The sequence below is a fragment of the Polypterus senegalus genome, chromosome 6 (genome assembly GCF_016835505.1).
Source record: "Polypterus senegalus isolate Bchr_013 chromosome 6, ASM1683550v1, whole genome shotgun sequence".
NCBI lineage: Eukaryota > Metazoa > Chordata > Cladistia > Polypteriformes > Polypteridae > Polypterus > Polypterus senegalus.
The window spans coordinates 116,796,037-116,817,911 of record NC_053159.1 but is presented as its reverse complement, the minus strand read 5'-3'; the positions used below and the strand labels follow the sequence as shown (position 1 = coordinate 116,817,911).

General features: G+C 38.6%; 1 protein-coding gene across 1 annotated transcript in view; it reads left to right on the top strand.

The window, feature by feature from the left end:
- LOC120531458 (protein spinster homolog 2-like) overlaps positions 1-21,875 on the top strand; it is a 64,291-nt gene that overhangs the window by 7,458 nt on the left and 34,958 nt on the right. The window contains exon 2 of the mRNA XM_039756891.1: positions 7,717-7,782. Coding sequence (XP_039612825.1) covers positions 7,717-7,782 — 66 coding nt within the window. The remainder of the gene's footprint in view (positions 1-7,716; positions 7,783-21,875) is intronic.

Here is a 21,875-nt window from a genome sequence, read left to right as displayed (position 1 = left end):
TGTGGTATGGAATAGTTTGAGCGATGTGCAAGAATGTTCTAGATGTTGGATAGCAGTTTGTAGGTCTTATGAGTGCAATGGAGTGGTTTTCTGAGAGCTGTGGATCTGTTGCCTTTCTGCTGTGCAATAGTTATTTAAATACTGTGTTGTAAATCTTTTCATTGTTGTTCTATGGTCTTCTGAGTATAGTAGAGCTGTCTTTCAAGTCCTGTGCAGCTAACATTCTAGATGCAGTCTTTTGGGTGCTATAGAGTAGTCTCTTAAATGCTGTGCAGTAGTCTTTTCATGTGCTTTGTAGCTGTGGCCTGGCTGTTGCATTGCAAGCTGTAAAGGTTGTACATCAGACCCCATGTGCAACAGACCAGTCTTTTGGGTGCTATTATTCAATGTCCTGGGTTTTTGTTTTTACCACAATATAATACACTTTTACTCTGTGATGTCTTTTGGGGGCTTCACAGTAGTTTTTCAGGTGATGTGCAGTGATCTTGTGGATGATGTTTGGGTGCTATACATCAGCCTTCAATCTGAGGTGGAGCGTTCCTCTAAGTGCTATCCAGTGATGCTCTGTATGTCATTAAAAGATCTTCTACAAGCTACACAATGGTGTTCTTGGTGATGTGCAGGGTTGGAAGTTGGAACCAAGAAAAAATCTGTTGTGTGGGTGTCAGAAGTTCACATGTATATACAGTGTGTATTATACAGCCTTATTGCCAGGGCCATAATTTTTAGGTTAAAATGGATTCTTTGCAACTACCCAAGTGAAACACTCACCACTAAAATTTGGTATTATAAAATCAATCAGATTTTTTTTGTTTAATTGATATTTTATTATGCTATTAATAACTTTTGCTCAAACAAAATGTAATATACAGTAGTTGTATCTAACGTCTTCTATTATGAATTACTGATAAAATACAACTATTTTAGGACAAATGCAAGTAAAAGTATTCAGAAATCTTTTCTTCCAATACTGATTGGGAAAATTCACTTGAGGGTGACACTTCCTTTTGCTCCACTGCTTCACCTATGGTGCCAGGCCCGGTGATGTGCAGCAGCCCTCTGGATGCTGTGCCTTAGTCTTTCAGGTGATGTGGGGCTTTCTTGTCAGTGCTGTGCAGCGGTGTTCTGTGTGCTGTTCAGTGATCTTATTAAAATCCTCAGAAGTCTTCTAGGTCATACTAAGGTTAATTTGTAGGGATAATGGGCATATGTGTGATACTACCTGAACTTCCAAGTAAGTCAGGTTGTGCAGCTAACATTTGGATACTTCGACTAATTATCCAGAGAATGGTCAGCTATATAAATACAATGCAGGGCTGCAGGATCAGCTGCTTGTTAATAACAGCGTGGCTAAGATGAGCAGTAATTAGACATCATGGCCAAATCTCAGATTAGTCTTGGCTGCATTCCTGCTAATTTGGACAAAATTGCATGAACAGCTTGCCTGTGTTAGGAGGAGACCCTGGCTGCCCTTTTTGCACGTTAATCCCAGGAGTGTATGGAGCTGGAAATCCCTACTCTTCCGTCTGTCCATTAGGGTTGCAGAAGCCAGGATAGCCACGCCCCAGGGTTAACTTGTTTCTGTTAGATCTGTGGGCACCCTTGGGATTTCCTCATTTATGGATAGTGTGTTTCCAGTAATATCGAACTGCAGGTGTTGTGTGCTCTAATTGTTATCCAATGATAACTGAACAGTATAGGATCAGAGTGATGAGGGTCAAATTAGGCATCTGGCTGCCTTTTCAGTAACTTACCCTATAACCTGTTGTAATACAGCTTAGATTTATCTCTTAATTTTAGTCTGAAAATGTAAGTACAATGGTTTCAAGGTAAAAAGGGACTTCACTAAGATCCTGAAAAAGTGCATCCTGAATATTTGGTGACAGTGGTGGAAAGAGTTTGCAGTATTTATTGGGAATCTTTTCGGAAATGGCTAGCAATGGCATTGACTTCTAGCTATCTGGTAATTCTGCTGTTGAGCATCTGTCCAGTGACTTTCAGTTCTATGAGGCAGAGCAATGGGCTTTTGTCTTTAGCCTGTAATATGTGTACATAACCATCCTTTACATACTGTAAAGTGTTTCAAACAATTCAGTGGGGTGCACTTTCCACATGAAATGAACTTATAGATGATTAAACAAAAAATGTGGACGTCTTGACATGACCATTCAGTCTATAAACATGACTCATTCTTAGTAGAGGAATGTTTATCATTAGTTTAATATGTACACATGCAACTACCATGTGAGTAAGAAAGAGCCTTCAGTCAACCTACACAAGGGGATGATGGGAGGAAATTAAAGCTTCTTCCTAAAGCCAACATGGACCTTGAGAGAACACATGAACTTGCATTCCAGGATTGAGCCAAAGACAGCAGAACTAACTTCCCACATACTAGTTCTCTTTCATATCAAATATTTTAACTTTCCTGCAAACATACAGTATCACACAGAGAATTCCTTGCCACAAAGTCATGTGGCTTCTGGGAGTATGTGCCAGTTGCTTGTGAAGAGCGTCACACACTGTATCTACTATTCCAGTTGTTGCTTAACCATGCCTTGTCATTTACCCATTCTCTCCCACAGTGGTTCTTGGACTGATCCACTAGGAATTTGTCATCTCATAATGGCAACACTAAGCTGCCTAGGCAATTCCAACCCTGAGAGAAGAGCATTTAGAAGCAGCAGCCTACTTGTTAACAGGGAGTAGGGAGGCAACAGGAAACCCACACAGCCCTTTTAAAACCACAAGAAGGCATTCATGTGGTGTCTCCTTCCCGGGCCTCAACCACAATTCTAACTCCACCAAGCTAAAGGAGATTGGTATATGGCGTTCACAAAAAAGGCACCCAACAGAAGCCACTCTGTGCAGCCCTTCCCCATTGCTTTAGTTTTTTTCTCACCTCTCTTCATGAAGGTGTGCAGGCAGATACTGTAGGTGAATTTTTGCCATCCTCAAGTCATCCCTGTATAGACCATTTACCTAGCAAGCAGATATGTGTAGCATGAGCACTTACCACACTTAATGAGGAGTTTGGATGAGCTGGCTAGCTTTAACTTCACAAAGGCTTGTATCTGAAAAAGTTACTCTACAATTAGGCGGCTCCCGTGTACCAAATATAACTGAAGGGAGACACAGTCGGTAGACGACTCTAGTGTTTAAAGTGCAAAAGTCAGGGACAGGAGCTCTGCAGCTCAAAACATTTTCCTAAGGGGTCTCTAGCTATTAAATCATAATTAAGTGATCCCAGATAAATGAAAAACTAGTCCACTAAAAAAACAATAATGGAATGCCACTAAAATAAAAGTGTTATTATATTGTGATAAAAAAATACAGCTTAATACAGAAGAAGCACAATATATTTTATTGAAACAATTTCAAACTATAATGTGAAAAAGGAAATCCAATTAAAGTCAAAAGGCAATCATTATATCTTTATATAGTAACTGTGAATAAACAAAAGAAAAGTCCACTATACTATGGTAAAGGATGTCTGGACCAACATAACACAGGTCAGGTATATGCTGACAAAGTTATTCCAGTTAAATAAAATAGAAAACCACTATATCATGATAAAGAAACTTCAAGAAAATACAAGAAATATTTGCTACTAATGCAATTCTAACTAAATACAAAACAATATGTTCTTAATGTAGTAACTTTGGCTTAATAGAAGAGAATCCTACTATATCATTATAAAGTGATTGTAGTTAACTGTGACAGTAAACCAGCGTATTATGATAATGGAATCTTAACTAAATACAAGAGAAATCTAATATATTTTGATTATGGTTTCCAACTCAGAGAAGAGAATTGCACTTTGAATCCACAAAGGAATTATAGATAAATACATGAGAAGTCAAGTATATTATGACAGGTAAACCTAAGGTATATATAAGGAAAGTCCACATTTTTGTGATAAAGGAGGCTTTCATAGATGGGGTTCCAGAGAGGTGGCTGCTTCTGATAATAAAGTCCTGCTTATATGAAATATACTTTCTCAAGACGTGCCCAATTGAAATGGTTTGACGACTAGAGAAAATCCTAGATGTCCGTACAGGAACGTAGCTGAAATGAATAGATGAAACTTTTCATGTTCTGTGTACTGCATATGAGTCTTTTTCTTGTAAATTTGTCCTGAAATTCTTATATCCAGAGTCAAGCTTTCACATTCTCTTAGGTTTTAGTAACTAAATATGTCACGTTTATCTCCATGATTGTCCTGTTTTGAGGTAAGTTAGAGGTGTGGCACTTCACAGTCATTTTGACATAGTTACTGTTATTATAGTCTCTTTAGAGAAGGCTTACCAGTCTAATAATCTGGCGACAGCTCGAAAAGCTCAGCCCATTGGGACCCTTTTCCCATTCTGCAATAAAAACCTGATGTTTATGTGTAAATAAGACCAGCTTTGATGTGTAGCGCACATCCATGACCATATAATTATCTATTTGGCACACCCAGGATTCATCATTCAAAGACATGAAGCCTTCAGAGTGACAAAACTGCTACCTATTAGGCCATGAAAGAGTTACACTATCATAATATCTCAAGTAAACCAAGGTTTATCTGAAATATAAGTATTTCAGTAATGAAACAAGAAACTATATTCTGTACAGAACATATATGTGACCTTAAATGGACATCCAAAAGCAGAACCAAAATAAACTAAACAAAAATAACTGAGGGGTGGACAAAGCAAAATCCTGCCATTTTGTGAAGTCCATTTCTCCACTGATGTCACTGACTGGTTTATTTAGCCCTGATGTAGAATACCAGTATGAAAAGTCTACTGATTTTAGTTTTTAGCTACTCCTTGGAACCCTTACTATCTTTCTAGAAAAGCTGGTACCTGGGGAATTTTTGTTAAATATTTGTAATCTCCTGGTGGCCTTGTGGGATTCATATAATACAGCCTATTCTCAATTTTAATCTGGCATTTTGCTCGATACCAAATATTGTATTATAAACAAACGCAATCATACTAAATGATATCATAATTTATTGTAATCCATTTGATTTTTAAAAAGGGCGGTACGGGGGCGTTGTGGGTAGCGCTGCTGCCTCGCAGTTAGGAGACCCAGGTTCGCTTCCCGGGCCTTCTCTGCATGGAGTTTGCATGTTCTCCCCGTGTCTGTGTGGGTTTCCTCTGGGTACTCCGGTTTCCTCCCATGCTGGTTTGGTGCATTGGAGATTCTAAATTGTCCCTAGTGTTTGGTTTGTGTGTGTGTGTGTGTGTGCCCTGCAGTGAGCTTGCGCCCTGCCCGGGGTTTGTTTCCTGCCTTGCTCCCTGTGTTGGCTGGGATTGGCTTCAGCAGACCCCCGTGACACTGTAGTTAGGATATAGCAGGTTGGATAATGGATGGATGGATTTTTATAGAACACTTTGTGAAATGTACTTTCAGTTGACTTCTTTGGTGTGGCTGGGTTGATAAGAAAATTGACTAGTGATCACAAGGATTCCAGTTCAATTGCTAGCCCTGCCTCATCTTGCAACACTGAGTGAATCATTTTACCTACCTACCTATATTCTAAATGTAGAACATATCTGTACTATAACCTTGTGCAGTGGTATTGTGTTCACTATTGATAGGTGCTATATAATATGAACATTGTTCTTTAAAATCGGCCTGAGGTCTGATATTCTTACAATTTTAAAATTTCAGTTGCACAGATGGAGAACTTGTTTTACACACAAGTTCTGAATCTGTTTGTTCTAAAACAGAGAAAAATATAAGAAGCATTTTGGTTATTGTCAGATGCCACCTGTGAAAAACTATCATTTGGATGTCATTCCTTTAGCTAATTCCTAAAACACAGTGGCCATTATGATTATTGGTAGAACTGACGCATGCTCCACCTTGTTTGACGTCACGTTATGATTAAGGTTTCCACTAGGTTCAGTGATATAAATTATTAATTGCTTTGTAGTGGGGGTGGGGAGCTTAATTGCCTTTTTGAATCTTCATGTCCACCTGGTATAGATAAGATCTGTCAGAAGTGAGGCATTTCACCATCTGGCATAGACATCTCTTCTCAGCAGGAAAACCCAGTTGATCTGTAACATGACTTTTTACTCAAATATGCCATCGGTTTTTAGTCAATTGCATAAATAATTGGCACCACTTGTAACATAGCGTGCACCCTTGTTTTGGTTGCTTTGCCAAACTGTGCACTTCCAACAACAGTTAGCCTAATGTAATACCTTGACCCAGTAGATAATGAACAACCTGTAATGACCCACACCCTTTCAAAACCTGAGCACACCCTCGTATGGAAGAAATATTTAACTACATCAAAATGGACACTGACAACACATCCTACAACTAGTCCTGCTATGGAATGATTACGAGAGGCAACTCTGTAATAAGCACCGCTGAGGAACGAGTACAGAAAAGTGCCGCTGCATTAAGCTCTCTGCCCAGTGGGAGCCGTTTGTGGCCCAGCAGTCCACTGTAATTATATGTGCATTTCTGGACAGTGAGGCAGAACAACCACTTCTGCTGACTTTGAAGTGCTGGGTGGAAATTTTTAATTAGAGATACTTGACAGAGCCTGTGTTCTGACAATTCTTCTCCTAGAGGCCCAGTGCCTGAAGATCTGTTTCTACCCACTGCCTTTATTTTGTTTTAACTAGTTTTCCAAATCATTTGGGTGCCCCTGATAAAGTACTGATGGATCTATCCAGCTCCTTGAAAGACATTATTATTCCAGTCTTTGAGTTTTTCATCATACTTAAAAGAAGAAGGTGACTAACAGAAGGTGACCATAACATTGACACTAGTCTTTCCTCTGTCCCTCTCTCACACATGAAGTTCTTCTTTATTTCAGGTTTAATCTGTCACAGTGGCTCATCTCTGCTGCTTTATTAATCTGACATTGAGCTTGGCTTTTCTCTTTTAATCTCCCACACTGGGATCAGCTTTATGTCTTGCTAAAACTCATGCATGAAGCTTGATTTGAGTCTTTCTTTTTTTTTTTTTTTTTGCTAAGCTCTCCTGTCAAGTTCAACTGATCCTCTGTTGTAAACCAACACTCTGAGCTTAGATTTTTTTTCTCTCTTGGAACTTTTAAATTAAACTTCCGTTAAATAATCTTATGTCAATCACACAAACCAGTTGCGCTATCCAGGGTCTTAATGCATCATACAGATGCTCTGCACTATGAAAATAATTATAGCAGAGTACGTGAAACTGCCTAATGTTCTGTGAAAGATAATTTCTCTATGACAAAATTCTGCTGTAATTATTTTTACTTCACAGTTCAGAGCTTCCGTGTCACTGTGTTGGTTTGATATTAGGAGTTAAATGAACTCCCACGTCTTCTTAAGTGCTTTGCAAGAAACTGGCATGGAGCCGAAGTCTGCTTAGTTTACTAGCAGACAGAGCTGGTGTGGCAAAGATCCGGAGCTGAGGGTTCAAATCCCAGCTTTAGCTGAGCTCTGTCTGTTCAGAGTGTATGTGTGTGTTTTGCCTAGGTCCTTAGTTGTCATTCCAAAGATTTACCAGTTAAATTAATTCTCAGCTCTAAATTTTACCTATTTGTGTGAATGAACCCTGTGATGGCCTGGTGGTTTATGTCTTGTGCCCAGTGATTCCAGAATAGACACCAGCTCCCTGCAACTCTGAATTATATAAATTGGATAGACTATGAATGGATGGATATACTGTTTATGGGAGTACTTTTTTCAACTCAGCTTTTTCTTTTTTATTTCTCAGGTGTTCTGCTTGACATCCAACAGCATTTCGAAGTGAATGACAGTGATGCCGGCTTGCTGCAGACAGGTAATGCCACCAGTGATTTTAAATGATGAATGTAAATTAGGTCATACCTGATGCCTTAGAGCAATTTAAAAGGGCATCCCAAACCTGGACAGGCAAGGCTCTCCTACCTTAACGTACTGTAATGTGTATGACATTACTATATGGTCTTTCACGGTGAAAGCCACATTGAGCTTACGCTGATGCCATATGCAGCAACTACAGTGAAGGGTGGGGTGTATGAAGCCCCGCTCTAACATTTGTAATCCTGAATGTGTCCCCACCTACCAGAGACCCCACCCTTCTTTGTGTATTATTTAAGAGCTGTTATTCAAAATCTGCATAGTTCTGACTTTTGTAAGGAGAGCATTATGAGAGGGTTTTTTAAAACACAAGTGAACAATGAACTGCTTGTTTTTACTCCATGGCAATTGTTAATCTGTGGTTCAGAGGTCAGGTTAAAAAAATCATACTTTGACTGAGGCACTAATGAAAACATAAGGGTTAAGAAAGGTAATAGTAGTACTTTTGAATGATTCCCGTTCTGAATTAAGCGAGTTTTTAGTTGGCTTTGTTGTGTATTGGTTAAACATCTGAGTAGCTCTCCACCCCACTCTCTAGTTTGCTCACTTGTGGATGTCAGCTGCAGAAGTGCACCTTCTCCTGTTAAGTGATTTTTTGGTTCCTTAGCACATCACAGAAGAGCATGATATCTGTTCACTGGTGTTTAAATACATACTTGGTGATGTCTGTTAGACATATACTAATTATAACACATATTTCTTAGTTGTCTTAAATTTTGGTAATCATGTCATACATGTAATGTCAATGTCAAATTACACAGCTTCTATGTGTGGGGAATTTCAGATTTGCTAAACACAGTTGCTTATCTGACCTCCACACCATGTGAATTTAAATGACTGAAAATCACTGGACATGTTTACTTTACCAACCACATGGCAAACATTCAATATAGTCATACTCGCCCCTTTTTGTGGAACCCAATAGCGCTCTACCCATTAGAGCCCGTGCTGTACAAAGGGTTAACAAGTACAATGTATTAAGCTGCAATTTTGGTCTTTTTCTTCCCTCTCCGTTCTGTCATGGTGCGTAAAACAAGATACGTCAGACAGATACGTTTTTCTTATGCTTGCAAGATCCAAAACACCCATGTTCCTTATTCATCTGTTGCCACATTTTATGCATTGTATGTCTGGATGAATATTCAATGTTTGTCAGATTTCATACACACAGAGTCTGCCCCTACAACTAAAGATAAAATCAAACTTATTTGATTTTATTGGAGCAAGAACCAGATGCTGCCAACTGCCTCTGCTTCACTGATTATGTAAATAAAGGCTACAACTAAAAATTGCTGAAGACGTTGTGTAATGTGACATAGCCTTTAGGTTGATTGGCAGCTCTACACCGGTCCACTATAAGACATCCAATTCAGAATTTAGGTCTTGACTCAAGGAAATGCTATGTCTCCACAACCTAGTGTTAGAATTAATAAGATCTGAAAACAACACCTTGAATAAGTGGTGCATTTTAAATAGCATAAATTAAACATAATGACCACTCATTTAAATTACATTTTACATATAATTATACATAAGATATTGATATGGAAACTCCCCAGCGTATAAAGGTTTGGTTTACCAAAGATTATAGGTGTCAGTGGCAATGGTCCCTAAATCACAGAAAAGGAAGCCTTTAACCAGAATCCTGACCCTGACTATTTAACCTTAGTGATAACATAATCTTGTAATACATTGACTTAATTAACAGTAGGTTAATGAGCAGAACAAATTAGACCAGTTCACATTTTAAAGGTTCTTTAGTAATAAACAGGCTAAAGGCAGTGTAAGCAAGTTAAATAAACCTAGAAAACACAAAGAAGTTTAGAACTGCATTTGCCAATTCTAAAACCTAACTACTGAGAAATTCAGGATTATCCAAAGTAATTAAATGAGCAGAAGCATTACATTCCATAAAGGAGACCCCAATTATCAATTAATTGAAGTATTCTTCATTTAGTACCATGAAAACATACATCTCTCTAGAAATAAGTTCTTAATTTTAATTAACAGAATTAAACATTTCTTATAAACAATATTTAAGAATTAAAAAAAGAGTTCCAATAATCAATTATTTTAACTCAAGTAACTTATCTTTACCAAGAATTAACTAATAGATTATTAAATGGAATATGTGCTAAATAGAGCAAACTACTAGACCTACAGTACCAAAATCACCTTTTTGCTAACAGAAAATAAGCCAAACAGCAAGAACAATACAACTTACCATAACAACAAATGCTAAGATAATGACAGCAGGATATACCAGCATTATTAAAAAAGAAAAAACAAAAAGCACCCCACCCTTTATTAAAATGAGCCGAAGTTCCTGTTAATAAGTAGACATGAAAATGGAAAGGTAATGAGAGGGCACAACACTAAACTAGGCTCCCATTTAGACTTGGCTTCTGACAAAAAAATGAGCAGAATTTTGAAGTCTCCTGCACAAACAGAAGGAGAGAATGAGAAAACATCAAAAATTTAAGTTTATGGGCAGAACCCAGGTCAGAGTGTGTGACAACTTTAAGATATTCACACAGACAATATGGACAGTGCAAGGGCTGTCATTTGAGCATCTACTCAAGTTGAAACGTACGTGCATGTGAAGAATCTAAGCAGGTAATATCATTAGTATTAGTATTAGTAGTAGTATTAGTATTGTTTGTCCAGCCATCCTTTGTAAGCCCAGTTTTATCCATTTCTGGGTCACAAGGTCTGAGGACTGTTTCAGAATCATTGAATATTATTATTATTATTAGTAGTAGTAGTAGTAGTAGTATTGCTATTCGTGTTCTTGTTATTACTATTATTATGATTGACTATAGTAATATTAATATTAGTATTTTGATTATTTGATATTGATCAACTCCCCATTCAGGGTTAGGTTAAGCATTGAGCGCATTGCTACAGGATTTGGTTTATCACATGACCCTAAATAACATTAGTCAGGTTAAATAATAAAAATTTGAATGTATAACAGTAATTTGATAATGTGATTATACTAAGTGCCTTATATGTATGAATCTTAAGAAATACCATTTAGGTTGCAAACACCTTAAGGGAAATGTGTTAAAATTTCAAGTTTTGATGGATTAAAATTTACTTTTTTACATGTTATATTTTAAACATTATTGATATTTTAACAATTTAAAAGTGTAAGTTTATTCACATATGAAAAATATAAAATCATTACCAAATAAATAAATACTTGATGAAAATAATAGACTCTGCATGATAAAATAATGGCAACTACAGGCATACCTACAGGAGACCTCACCACAATAATGTGATTTTTATATGAGGTTTTATAATAACCTAATAAACTAGCAAGTCTGTCAGATTTTAATACATTCGAGAGGTGTGACTGTCCAAAGTGTTTGCATAATGTTAAATGTTTAACGCGTTGAAATTAGCATATGCATGTTTATCACATCTCAAGCCATGTAAAATGCCAGTGTTAAGATGTGTAAGTATCACATTTTATTATTATTCTATACTTGGCTACAACCTTTGCCTAAGGTAACATATAAAATCTGGGCAAATTGCAACTGTTAATGTGTATATTTTTTACAGATTGAATGACTAAACCGACAGATTAAATGACTTGTTCAGGGTTGTGGATTGAGGCAGTGATAGAAAATGAACTGCCAACCTTGTGGTTAACAGTCCCATGCCATAATCACCACACAATACTGCCCATCAATGTCCCTGAAATATTTTATAAGACAAGTGAGCTCCATACTGCACTCTCTGGGAAATGCATCCTCTGTACATTATAAGTAAATATTGGTCAAAATCATCAAAATTTCACCCTGAGTATGTGTTCATTTAGAGAAGTAGACAGAAACCTAGCCATTTTGCATACAGACTGAAGTCTGGTTTACAGCATACAAACCCTTCAGAGGTCTGTATGCTTAGTTAAAGAAAGTAATTCCTCACTTATTGCACTTGAGTGCTTAGCCTCATGCATAAAAATGTGTTTAGATAGATAGATAGATAGATAGATAGATAGATAGATAGATAGATAGATAGATAGACAGATATAATCCCAAGAGGAAATTCACATACTCCAGCAGCAGCATACTGATAAAAAACAATATTAAATTAAAGAGTGATAAAAATGCAGGTAAAACTTATCAAATTCAGGTCAATTTATTTTAGTGCTACAGATTGTATCGATACAGCAGCGGTTTCAAATAATTTTAATTTTATGAATGGCTACTTTGCCCAGCATAGAAAATTGAGTCAATGTCAAAGCAGTCTGAATCCCTAATGATTTGGCAGAGAAAAGCTGAATCACAGATACCACATTTATATGCAGTGTTTTATTAGATGAATCTAGCAATATTTTTCAGTTAAAAAATGAAGATATGCAATGCATTAGCAAAGATCTATCAAATAGACTTAAAAAGGAAGAATCTCCTATAAAATATTGATGATATTGAAAAAAGGCCCTGGAACAATACTAATTGTTTAGTGGATTTCATTAATAGTCTGAATGTGGAATGTCTCTATCCCTTTTTAAAATTTAAATTCCAAAGATTTATGCATCTATGAAACATGAAGCAAAACCTCCTTGATTGAACCAGGCAAACTGTGAATCCTTAAGCAATATTTGATGAAATTTTAACAGGGCCCGCAGAAAGCAAACTAGTGTTATTTGTTTTTGCCCCTAATAAAATTAAATCACATTGACACTGTAATGTCTTTCTAGTTTAAATGAATAGAGTTTAATGTTAGTGTAGTATGAGCAATGATAATAATCCAAAAGGAGGACTCCTGACCATGTTTATTTTTAATAGTTATTTTTTTTTAACCATGGTTAGCATTTCCCTAAATGTTTCAGTATGAAATCAAAATTTTGATTTCAAGGTAAAGAACTTATTAACAGATCAAGGAATTAAATTCAGAAACAGATTAGTTTTATACAACAAATGGTGTCCATAAACAGGTTTTGATATGTGCCTTTTAGTTTCACAAAAGTTGCATTAATAGAAATGCAGAATATTTCAATGGTTGAAATGTTGGGCAAATACAAGATAAGACAGACAGTAGAAATATTGAACAAGTTACCAAGTGATGTAGCTGAAAGTAACCTTAGAATCTTGACTGTACAATGTATTAGGTAAACATTAAAAGATTAACTATGAGAGGCTGGAAAAAGACCAAAATTTTCCTTAAATCTGGTATCTGGTACACTCTATTAATCCCTGAGGGGAAACTGTCTTTTCACATGACCTTTATATATAATAATTTTTAAATATATACATATAATTATGTAAATCTGAGCATTTTAGTGATCATGCTTCTTGATTATATAGCTAAAAAAGTAGGTATATGACACAGTTTCATTATACGCCTGTTATGGTGTACCTGATCAAAGGCTTTCTGAAAGTTAAGGTAAATAGCATTGCATGCAACACTATAATCAAACACTTTTGTTGCCTCTTCATTAAACTCTGGCATAATAGTGAAACACTATCCCACCCACCTAAATCCATGTTTGCCTGTCTGCTATGCTGATACACCTGTACTGGATAACTTGTTGTCTGATTTATCCTTTATAATGTCCAATTGTTATTTTCTTATTGGCTTTAGGGAGCTTCCTTGTCTTTGTTAAACAGTTAAAGCATACAGTATCAAGGTAAAATGACATACCACTCACTAAAATGCTGCTGTTACGGCTTATGCCATCATGCAGCTAATTTTAAGCACCATAAATTGGTGACTGCAATGGAGACACATACGTGCCAGTACCTGCAGTTCCCCCTTGGAGGTTTAAGCTTCTAGATGCACTGCCATTAGAATGGAGTGCATGTCTTGGTGCTCCTATGCAAGCCAGTACACTAAAAAGCACTTCTAGTACACAGTTGTGAAAAAATGACTGGCACGTGCCAACCCACTTCAAGCACTGCCACAAATAATAAACTGAACTGATGGTACACGGCTACACTATACAGAACTGTAAAGTATTTAAGTGCTTTGCCCACTGCAGTTTCAACGACACAGACCTCAAGTGGAAAAATGTAAAAACACTTATTATGCTGAGTCCTAGTAGCACAGCCCACCATTTCTGAAAGCTGGGAGAAATACTTCCATTTCCTAATAAAGAGAAGAACTGAAAAGGATGCATGGAAACAAGGAAAACATCCTTACAGTCTCGTCGACTATGGTTCAAGCTTCAAATCTCACTGTCACAGTATCTGAAGATTTCTCATTCTATAGTATACTGAAATCATGTTTGCTTTGTGAAATGTTTGCTGATAATGAAGCTAGATAAAATAAAGATTAATTAATTGATTTGAAAATCGCCTATCCCTAATGTGCCTTAAACAGCCACACTTATTGCAAGTCACAAATGGTAAGCTTTAAAATAAATGTGGTGTTCTGATTTAACAGTAGAAAGGGTAAAAATAATCAAGCCTGATGCAAAAGATTTCTGACATCTTTTGTAAGTGTACAGTATATGAGTTAGGATGAAGTCTTTCTAAGCTGACATGTAACCCTCCTTCATTATGTCTGTATATCCAGTTTTGCAAACTGTTTAGTGCCAAAGCTGGGTTGTGACCTTTTACCAGAAGCATCAGGTGCAAGTTAGGAACTCTCTCAGGATGTGATGCTGACCCACTCTGGGACACACCACAGACCTTAAATGCTTACTGCCAGAAATGAATCTGGCCTCCAATGATACAATGCAAAATGCAATTTTGTGTAATTCAGGTGCATGGATGGTTAAGTCACAGGTTTTGGGGTTTGATGGCTTGATGGCAAATTCGTTGACTGTTGATTAGAAAAAATAAGCTATTGATTTCCTGGAGGTCAACTTGGTAACATATAACTCGGACTTGGGTGCAAGGATTTCAGTACAACCCCAACAGTCTCCTGTTAATTTTATTACTTAGATTACAAAAGGCAAAACAAAAGGAAGGTATAATTACCTTCATTGCTTCTTTTGATTACTTCTCTCTCTTAACTTTGGGTCTCAGTCCTTCCCCCATTAACGGGTCTGTGGGAATGACCCCCTCCTCAATACTGGAACTAAATGTATAGTGGTACAGGACTTACAGAGCCTGGGGCACCATCACAGGTTATCTGAATTTTGCCCTTTAGAGCTGTAGACAAAGGGGAGGATAAGGTTAACAGTAATGCACCCCTCTCGTCCACATAGTTGAACATTATACCTATGTAGAGCTTTGAAGGGTCCCCCAGAAGTGTGTGACAAGCTCTATTAATTATTGACTGATTGTTCTTATGGCTTTGTTATCCCCTGTAAGCTTCCCAATCAACATGCATATAAATAAACACGCCAAAGTGGTTCTTCAGAGCGAAGCCATAGGGGAACCATTTTTGGTTTCCAATAGAGCCATCCATATGAAAGTTCCAGAAAGAACTTTTTATTTAGATCTGTAACAGACTCCATAAATAAATATGAATAGATAACACTTGAAAAACCAACGAGTTTCTAATTTTAAAACGACTCTTTCAACATACAATAACATAGGCTATATGTCTGGTCTATAATACGTGACAGTTATTGCTGTAGCAGGCTGCGATTGTTTGCAATTTTTTTTAATGTGCAGCTGCAGGTGCTCCTTTGTAACACCTAAATATTTTGACTTTTGAAAATGTGATCGTTTTATTCAACTTATCTTTTGTCCACTTGCTTATTTCACAGCCTGTGATGTACTTTTCTTTTTCCTTTTGTCTCGCCATTGAGGTTCAACTGCCAAATAAAACTAACGCACGCAAACTACTGGTCGGTGAAGTGTTTGGGTGTTTTGCATTTCAGTGCATCTTTTTCTTTGAAGATTTATCGGTTTGGAATCTGGAGGTGTTTCTTTCAGGCGTGACGCCAGTTCACCGGAGGGTGAGTTCTCAAAAGGCCTCTTGTGCCAGGACGATTCTAGATCCGGCAGTAACCGTGATCGCAAAAGTTTATAGCTCAGTAGGAGACGAGAGGCCGAAGTGTGAGCCCATGCTTACTGGCAGGAACCTAAAAACACATAGGCACTATAGTGTTCTTTAAAAACAATGCACATGTGTTTTGTCAATATATAGTCTTGCATTGCGTTAGATAGACAATGCTGCGAAAATCATTGTGGGAAGCAGCATCACGACATCGTGTTTTGCTATTTCGCTGATTGGCTAACTTTCTGGAACTTTGCCTTGAACGGATGCATAATACATACTGCTGTCCCTGATGTCAATATGCGCTAACGATTTTTGCACAAATCACATAATCTATTTAAAACTGAAGCGATTGATGATAACATTGCTCTCCATTTTTCACACTGCAAGGCATTACATATTGATTGTGTTTCTATACTGCAGATACAACAAGTTTTAAAAAAACGATACGTGGTCAAATCCCGGAAAGGCGCTCCAGCACCCGCGCAAGACTGGAAGTGTCCTTACCCCTAGAAACACTGGCAAATGTAACAAAACTAGCCTTATCAAAAAAACAGGGTAAAATTTTATTTGTTTGATTTTTACAATACATTGGGTTGTGCGAATTTTAAAACTTAATTATGTTGCTTAAAATCATTAAAAATCAACCGCGTGTTTATTTTGTAACTTATTGAAGGTATTCATAAAGCTAGTGGTTGTTAAAAATAGGAAAAGCGAGTGGCTTGGGATTTATCGCCCGGTTCCTGGTGAGAATGTCGCATCATTGACTAAGCACGGCTCGTCAATACTGTCTTCTTGCCCTTGCGCTATTGTTGCCACTGCTGGCAGCGGTTCCAAACGTATTGGGAGGGTCAGGAATTATATGGTCGAAATCGATAATGTGATTCGCAAAACGCCGCAGATTAGTTAGAGTTTATGATTAAATGTGTAATCTCTCATGACAGAAGCCCATCCATTTAAAGTGTTAAGTATTCTATAAAGATGTGACAACACCGATACCTGAAACCACTCCATGTTTCAAGACTTTGAAAAAAGACGATAGGCACTGGGCCAATGACTCCACACAGAAGGCAACCCATACTGGAATTAACAAAGTTGGGAGCTGGCATTGATACCTACTGAGCGGCTGTGCTACTCAGGTATGCCATAACATCTGTCCACGTGTTTACTGCAATTGACCAGTTTTGTTGTCATGGGAGATAAAGCCTATTCCTGTACCACCAAGAGCATGGCAAGAATGAACCCTGACCAGAGTGCAATACTCACACATAGAGGGCCAGTTTAGTGTCACCGGTTATCTTAACATGCATGTCTTTTGAATGTGGCTGAAAAAAACAGATAAACCAGAGACATGGTGAGGACATGTAAAGTCAACACAGCTGTTAGTCTACTGGTGCCTTGATTAACAGCACTAATCACTGCACTGCCAAGCCATGCCAAGATTAAAGCATAACATAGCAGCATTCTCATGACAAAATTGCCAGTGTTAAATCGACTCTTATAGTGAAAAAGTAATTCTATGTGTATGTTTGTATTTATGGTGATCATGTTTCCATATATATACCCTTTAAGTGTTAATTTAACACTGACAATTTTGCTGTGCTCAAATAAAGCATAGAATTGCATGTACACGTTTGGTGAGGAGTTTGCTGATGATGCTGTTGCACGAAGGTCACAGTCTAACATTCGCAGAACAGGCCCAGGGGACATGAGGGTTATAGTACACCAGGAGTTACAGACCAGTCAAATGGCTTCACTTCATTTGTCCATTCACCCAACATCCTCCCACCTCCTACATCTTCGACCTTGATGTTGTGCTGCAATGCTCCTTTGCATGCTTGCTGTAGTGAGATAGACAGGAAGATTTAATGCTCTGCCATTCTTTTAAGCAAAAATGGGTAAACAGGGTAATGAACTTGCTGGTGCCCATAGTCTCTGTATGAACTAGTCTGTATTTGCTTTAAAGGTCTTTGAGCAAACTCTGCATACTGCTAGAGGCTGACAGATGTGTCAGCACCGAGGGTACAATGAGGGTTTGGGTATCCTCAGACTGCAAACATGGGCAGTTTTTGTTGCACCACAGAATGAAAAAAAGAGAAACAGGAAGAAGAGGGACATTGTTTAAAGGTCTTACAGATATGAGGGCATATAAATATGTATGTACTCTGGACACCCACACCCATTCACTCAGCTAGAAGAGTTTCAAAGATGACCATTGGTAATGCTAGACCTGGAGATGGTGCAGGATTAAAGGACTGTGGCATGAAAAACATATGGGGAGGAGGGGCTATGTATGAGTGTGCTAATAAAAGAAGTTTACTTTGTACCTGGTGTTCAGCATGGGGGGTGGAGGTGCATGGCTTCCTGTCGCTACATTTGAAAACACAGGAACTTTGAAAGTCTACTGTATAAAGAAAGCAAGAGCCTGGCAGAACAGCATTTGTTTTTAGCTTCTGACGTCTGCGACAGAGGGTTCACACCTAAAGCGAGTGTGCATGTGCGTGTGTGAAGATTACCATTTAGAGGAGGACAGATGAGATCATTTTCTTGAAAAATATAAATCTTGTCACTTGCACACTATTCTGCACTATTTAACAAAACAGTGCACATGGAGGCTTTGATAATGGACACAGTGGTCATTCTAGTAGGGGATGATAACTGTGACCCTGACACTTCTTGTCTTGTCTTATCTGCTGGGGTCAGTAGAGGTGGTCACTTTGCTCTGTGTGTGTCCACTTGTGCACAAGCTGGCAATGATGTGGGTGGCCTTGGGACTGGCAGATGCAGAACTGCTTGTTCTAGCAGTGGGTGCTTGTACATATTCTTGCTATAATGGGTGTAAAGCAATTCAGATTGTAAGGTCATGATGCTGCCCACCCAATGATGTGTCAGTTTCACTGAGAGAGGCAGGCATTCTTTTAGGTTATATGTAATAAAAATCTTGTGTGCCACTCCCTGCTCTGGAATGACTCCAAAACTGCGATTCTGTTTCTGCAATTCCTTTAGTCACCTCAGTGGGACAAAGGCAGGTTGACGTTGATGCCACAGGCATGATGATGTCACCTTCCGATTTACTGGTGTCACGTTCAGCAACAGACAATCCCAGCCCCACATAATAGCAACAGGACAGGATAAAGCCTCACTGTCCCAGGCTGTGCCGCCCTCCCACATAAGTGTAAGCAGAACATTGTGGGGTGCAGCAGGGACTCAGGTAGGATTTCGGCTGACTTAATTTCCCCAGAGAGCCTTCAACTCAGTGAATGCTTTTATTTTGTCGGCTGTCAAGTCAGAAGCTAGGAGAGGTGTGATCCGACAAGCCGACAGTAGTGATTGTGTTTCTCTCCTCCAGGCTCATCAGACTTGAGCCACTGTGCTGGTGTAGCCAGCTGCCCGCCAATCATCCTGGCTCGTGTGTCATTCAGGCGTCTGAGTGTGAGCCAAGAGAGAAACGTGAGAACAGAGAAGGTTGTGAGGTCAGGCATGGAGCCCACTGGCATTTTCTCCACATTCCTGCTTAGCTTAAATTTATGGGCTTCTCTTCCTAGGTTCTGGTGGAGTTTGGGGAGTATAACCTGCCCCATTCCGTGTGACCCGATATCAATAATATGTGGTCCTTGGCTACTCCAAGTTGATGCAGCATGCTTGTTTATCTTAGACCTTCTCAACTATTGCCACTTACCTCAATGAAGACCCCTTAAACAGCTGGCATGAAGTGTTTTCTAGGCTTCAGCACACTTGACGACCAGTTTCATCACCACTGCTACAAAGCCTTGTTGCTGATAGTGTTGGTGGTGTCCTTTGAGGAGAGGTTTTGGGAACCTCCAATTGTGCTGTAGTTTGGGTTCATCTAAAAGCTCTTTGGACCTACTGCCTGCCTTTCTGAAGGCCTGTGACCATCCCTGTGCCTCTCAGAATATTTCCTCTAATTCCCAGTAATTTTTCCCTATAAGTAACTGTTTTTTCACATCCAGAGGGCTGCTGTAGATCACCTGGTCTTAGCTCTCACTCATCAAGGCTTCCTGACCTAGTGACATGAGGATCAAAGGATAGTATGACAGTTCCCCTTTTGAGGCAGAAAAACGAAAGGAAAATGTAGCCATCAACTAGATGTCAAATTGAAAATTAAACTTTTAAAGGAGAATGAAGGAAAGGAAGGAAGGCAGAAGAGAGGAAGGAAGGTGGCTGCCTGAATACCCAGAGATTCTGTAAACAGAAAAAATCAAACCTTCTACACTGTGTACAGCCAGCACCATGGACAATATGGTTCCCATTCACCAGATGATAGATAAATTGCGCAAGTACATTATGCAGGACCTAGTCGTTCAAGGTCACACACTAGCCTTCATGCCTAAAGGAGCTAACCTGTCATCAAGAAAAATTACTTTTAGAGGGCAGTTGGAGATGGACTGGAGTCCTATTCAGGGTTGCTTTGTGTCAGATGCTTCTAGGTTAGGCTCTGAGACATGATATGGATTGAGCACATAAGGAAATAAACAGATGCTATATAGAGCAAGTTCATGATGTGGAGGCTCCTTGCACCTACAGCGGCAATCATTCTTTCTGGCATAGCATTAGCTAACCATTACATCTACACTAGGATATCAGGAATGCGATCTTCAGGAGATAACACAGTATGAGCCCAATCAAGATATATGGTACAGAGAGTTAAATTACTTTATCTAGGTGATGCCCGGCACAGTGCCCTTATTTACCAAATGGTACTCAGTCCTACAACAAGTAAGCTGGCATACATGTCAGCACTCCCTGCTAATCAGAAAGCCATAACTCTTGCTAAGATAGCCAGGCACACAAGGATGCCGGTCCTAAGCTCTGCTTCCACCCCGATAAGGCAGATAGCATAGGCTCCCTTAACAAAAGCAGCACAGGACGCTGGACAGTGCTGGCCACACATTTCCTATTGTTCCTTTCTATGCAGTCCCGGCTTCCTGTGAAAAACAAGAAAGGAGCACGGCAGGCTCTTCCTCGGCGAGGGTATGTGGCGCTGGGGCGTCTCCTTGTTTTTCTAACATTTTTAAACTCCATTGTTTGTTCACAGCCCCATTTCTCTCCACACTCCATCCCCTTGTTGTGTTCGCCTTTGACAAGACTGGAATTTCCTGGACCTAGGACTTCAGAGGAAATGCTCTCCTGACCCCAGGTTTTTCTCTGCCAGGCTCATTTTAAGGCTAATAGGGGATTTTTTTAGAGCTCTTGCAGGTGCCAGCTGACGCAGGTGGGCCATAGAGACATGCCATACCTTCCATTTCGCATCTCAGAGTGGTTTCCATGGAAACTGTAAAGGTTGCAAATTGCACTCCTCTTTGCTTACTTGTATGAGACTCTTGTGTTCTGCTTTGATTGCAATCGTACAAAACAGTAACTGTAAAATTAGTTGTGTCAGTCATGGTTCTTCAATTTTGAAAAATGGGTTCTAGCAGCGAAAGCACAAGGTTCAATTGCAGTATCTCACTCACAGTATAGCATTACTCAATGTCAACAATTCTGTTCTAGGTTAATACTTGCAGGCTGTATTTAAAATGAAAGACTGTTTCCTCATTCTTCACTGTTCTGTTAAAGTCCAGTGGTGTAGCACAATTTCATAACCTGAAACAAACTTCATTGACCTATTTTTTTGGTGATTTACAACATTTCCTTAAGACATGAAGAGGAGCGATATTGCTTATTTTACCCAATGCACACCAAGGATGCAAATAACAGCAAGATTAGCATTTCCACTTTAAGTAGTAATGAAAGATACATTTCATTTCAAATCAATATGTATGTCAAGCAAGCAAGCAAAACAATAATAAAGTAAATAAATAAAGTAAATGTATATCTGATTACATTTCCATGTAATCTACCCTAGTGTATTGTTTTGAGTTATCTTGTGTCATTTTGGATCCATAGTGTGAAGAAAGTAGTAGGTTATTAGTATGAGCTACTTCTGCATGATGGGTCTGTATTGATCCATTTTCATTTATTCTGTACTCCTGTCTAATAGCTCATCTTAGTATGTGCAGATTATTAATACAATAATTGAAAAATGTTGTTTTATTTTAGTCAACACCTCTTTGCATTTATTCATTTGTCTATGTATTAATAAACACTGATCTATATTTACCTGTCTTG